At 39.2% G+C, this 2,289-nt stretch overlaps 1 protein-coding gene across 1 annotated transcript; it reads right to left on the bottom strand.

Moving 5' to 3' along the window:
- Positions 1–416: 416 nt before the first annotated feature.
- On the bottom strand, positions 417–1,464 carry LOC114423664. Its single transcript, XM_028390496.1, has 2 exons — positions 1,298–1,464; positions 417–1,201 (listed from the first exon to the last, which is right to left on the bottom strand). Exons 1-2 carry the CDS (start codon positions 1,303–1,305, stop codon positions 625–627), a joined length of 585 nt encoding a protein of 194 aa, XP_028246297.1. The 5' UTR covers positions 1,306–1,464; the 3' UTR covers positions 417–624.
- Between the last annotated feature and the right edge of the window lie 825 nt (positions 1,465–2,289).

Here is a 2,289-nt window from a genome sequence, read left to right as displayed (position 1 = left end):
ATATATGATCATCAATTTTTCCTCTTGCATCTTCAACAAGAAAACTACACCCCACCAATTACACCAGAGTCAAAATTCTTCGCATGCCACCTTAACTAATATGAAAAATATCCAAACAAATCCATCATCTAAACCACACCACATTAGAATTTGTTTTACCAACAAAACACGGCCTAACCAAATAACAAGTCACCTAAGAGTGTGCATTTGTATAGGCATTGTATCCACTTTGAATGGGAAAACTATACACGTTTCAACGCACACACGAAAAAGTTATGTGAGTGGAGGATTGAGTTTAATGTGGGTTCAGTTGGATGCAACTGTAATCCAAACACAAACACTTCTCAAATCTCATTTAACCCACAATGAAGTAAATAGGCAACACAAATAACTAAAAACACAAAAGCAAAACAAAATGAATTTTCCGCAAATAACTCATTTTTATTTTTCTATCAATAAAAGAAACCAAACAAGAGAGCAACAGCTAAATTGCGCCTCTCTAGTCTCCACCTGGTCGCTCCAACGGCCATTCGAGAACAAATCAAACATAAAACCCAAAACCATAACAAAGCTTCACATAAAATACAAATAACGAATTTATCTGTTTTGTTTGTTTGTTAAGTTTCAGCGAGTAAAAGCATAGATAGCAGTGGAAATATAAAGCACGAGAGCGGAGGAGACCAAAACGACCATGGTGGCCACAGCGTGCGCGGCGGCCTTGCTCCCGCACGACAGCATTCCCAATCGGATCTCGATGACATTAACCATGGACAGGACGAGGAAGAGGCAGCCCATGACGGAGCCAATGGCGGAGCCCAGCATGCCGAGCCTTAGGGCTTTCAGGTTGATGTGGGCCCGGAAGGCCTCGTCGGCGTCCTTGCTGTTGAGCAGGTTCAGCGCCAGCTTCAGCCCCTGGGCCACCAGCGACGAGAAAAGGAAGAAGCTGAAGGAGACGACTTCAAAGACGAGAAGCTTCTTGGCCACGTCGACACCGGCGTCGCAGGAGGAGCGGTTCTCGAGGCTGCGCTGGCCCGGGGTGGTCAGGGAGAGGCCCACGAACACTGCGATTGTGAAGAGGGAGTTGACGTTCACCAGGCCGTCTAGGGCTGTCACGTGGACGCTGGTCGTCGAAGAGGACGAGGAGACTCTTCTGGTGATTGTTTGATCGTTAGGGTAATACTCCTTCGGGTATTGCTCCGATCTGTGTCAATGAAAAATTGAAAGAAAAGGTTAGTTTTATTGAATTGGAAATGAAGGTTGCTGATGTGTAAAATGTTGAAATTGGAGAGAGAGATACTCGTCCATGGAGAATCAATGGCTGTGAGAGAAAGAGGAAGATTTTGAGGGTTAAGGGCAATTGCTTGCTTAGGAGAGAGGGAGATGCTTTCGTTTTCTACTTTGCAAGGAAAAGGAAGGACAGGACAAAGACATTAGAAATTTAGAATAGATGATAACATGACTACACTACACTACACGCTCCTTTACAAATATTATTTTACGCCTACTCACCTGCTGAAATCAGATGACGCCAGGGTTTCAGTCTTGATAAATTTGAGATTGATTTAATAATGAACTAGAGAGAAATTCTCATAAAATACATATGTATTTTTCTTTTCTCAAAATGTCAAAATTCTTTTTTCTTGAACATAGTGTAGCTGAGGTGTAGTGAAAAATATATCAATTTTATTTAATTAAAATTACAAAAAAATTATAAAAAAAATATTTGATATGGATCTTTAAATTAATTTGAATATTTAGCAACAATCAATATTATTTCTAAACTTTCATCCTTTTTCACATCAACCTTATCAAGTATGACTGATATCAATGGAGAATATTCGCTGACTATTTAGTCTTATTCCTCATCATTGGTTCCTATATTTAGAAAGTCCATCATCATTTCACAATGCTTATGCGGCAAAGACACGGTCATCATCACATGGATATTCAATGTTTACTGATTTATCTTTAAAGTGTATCAAATTTGCAGCTTTGTTCAACTGTTAGGAATTTTGATTTTGCTTTAACTTTCATCTCGAAGCGATGGTGGATGTTGTTGGCATAGTCTTCCATGGATAATTTTGTTTCTGTTTTGGCCTAGTAGCCCTTTGTTTAACGCAAAGAAAATAAATATGAAATTTGTAGCAAGGTAGTGATGCTGAATCAAAACTATGTTTATAAAAAATAAAAAATTGCTTTAAAAGATCAAAGTAACAGGCAAATATAAAAGCTCGCATAAGAATCCTCAATATAATGGAGTTCTAGAGGAATTTGGCACAAATAGAGTCC

Source organism: Glycine soja, chromosome 8 (assembly GCF_004193775.1).
Source record: "Glycine soja cultivar W05 chromosome 8, ASM419377v2, whole genome shotgun sequence".
Classification (NCBI taxonomy): Eukaryota; Viridiplantae; Streptophyta; class Magnoliopsida; order Fabales; family Fabaceae; genus Glycine; species Glycine soja.
This window is presented reverse-complemented; position numbering and strand designations above follow the sequence as displayed.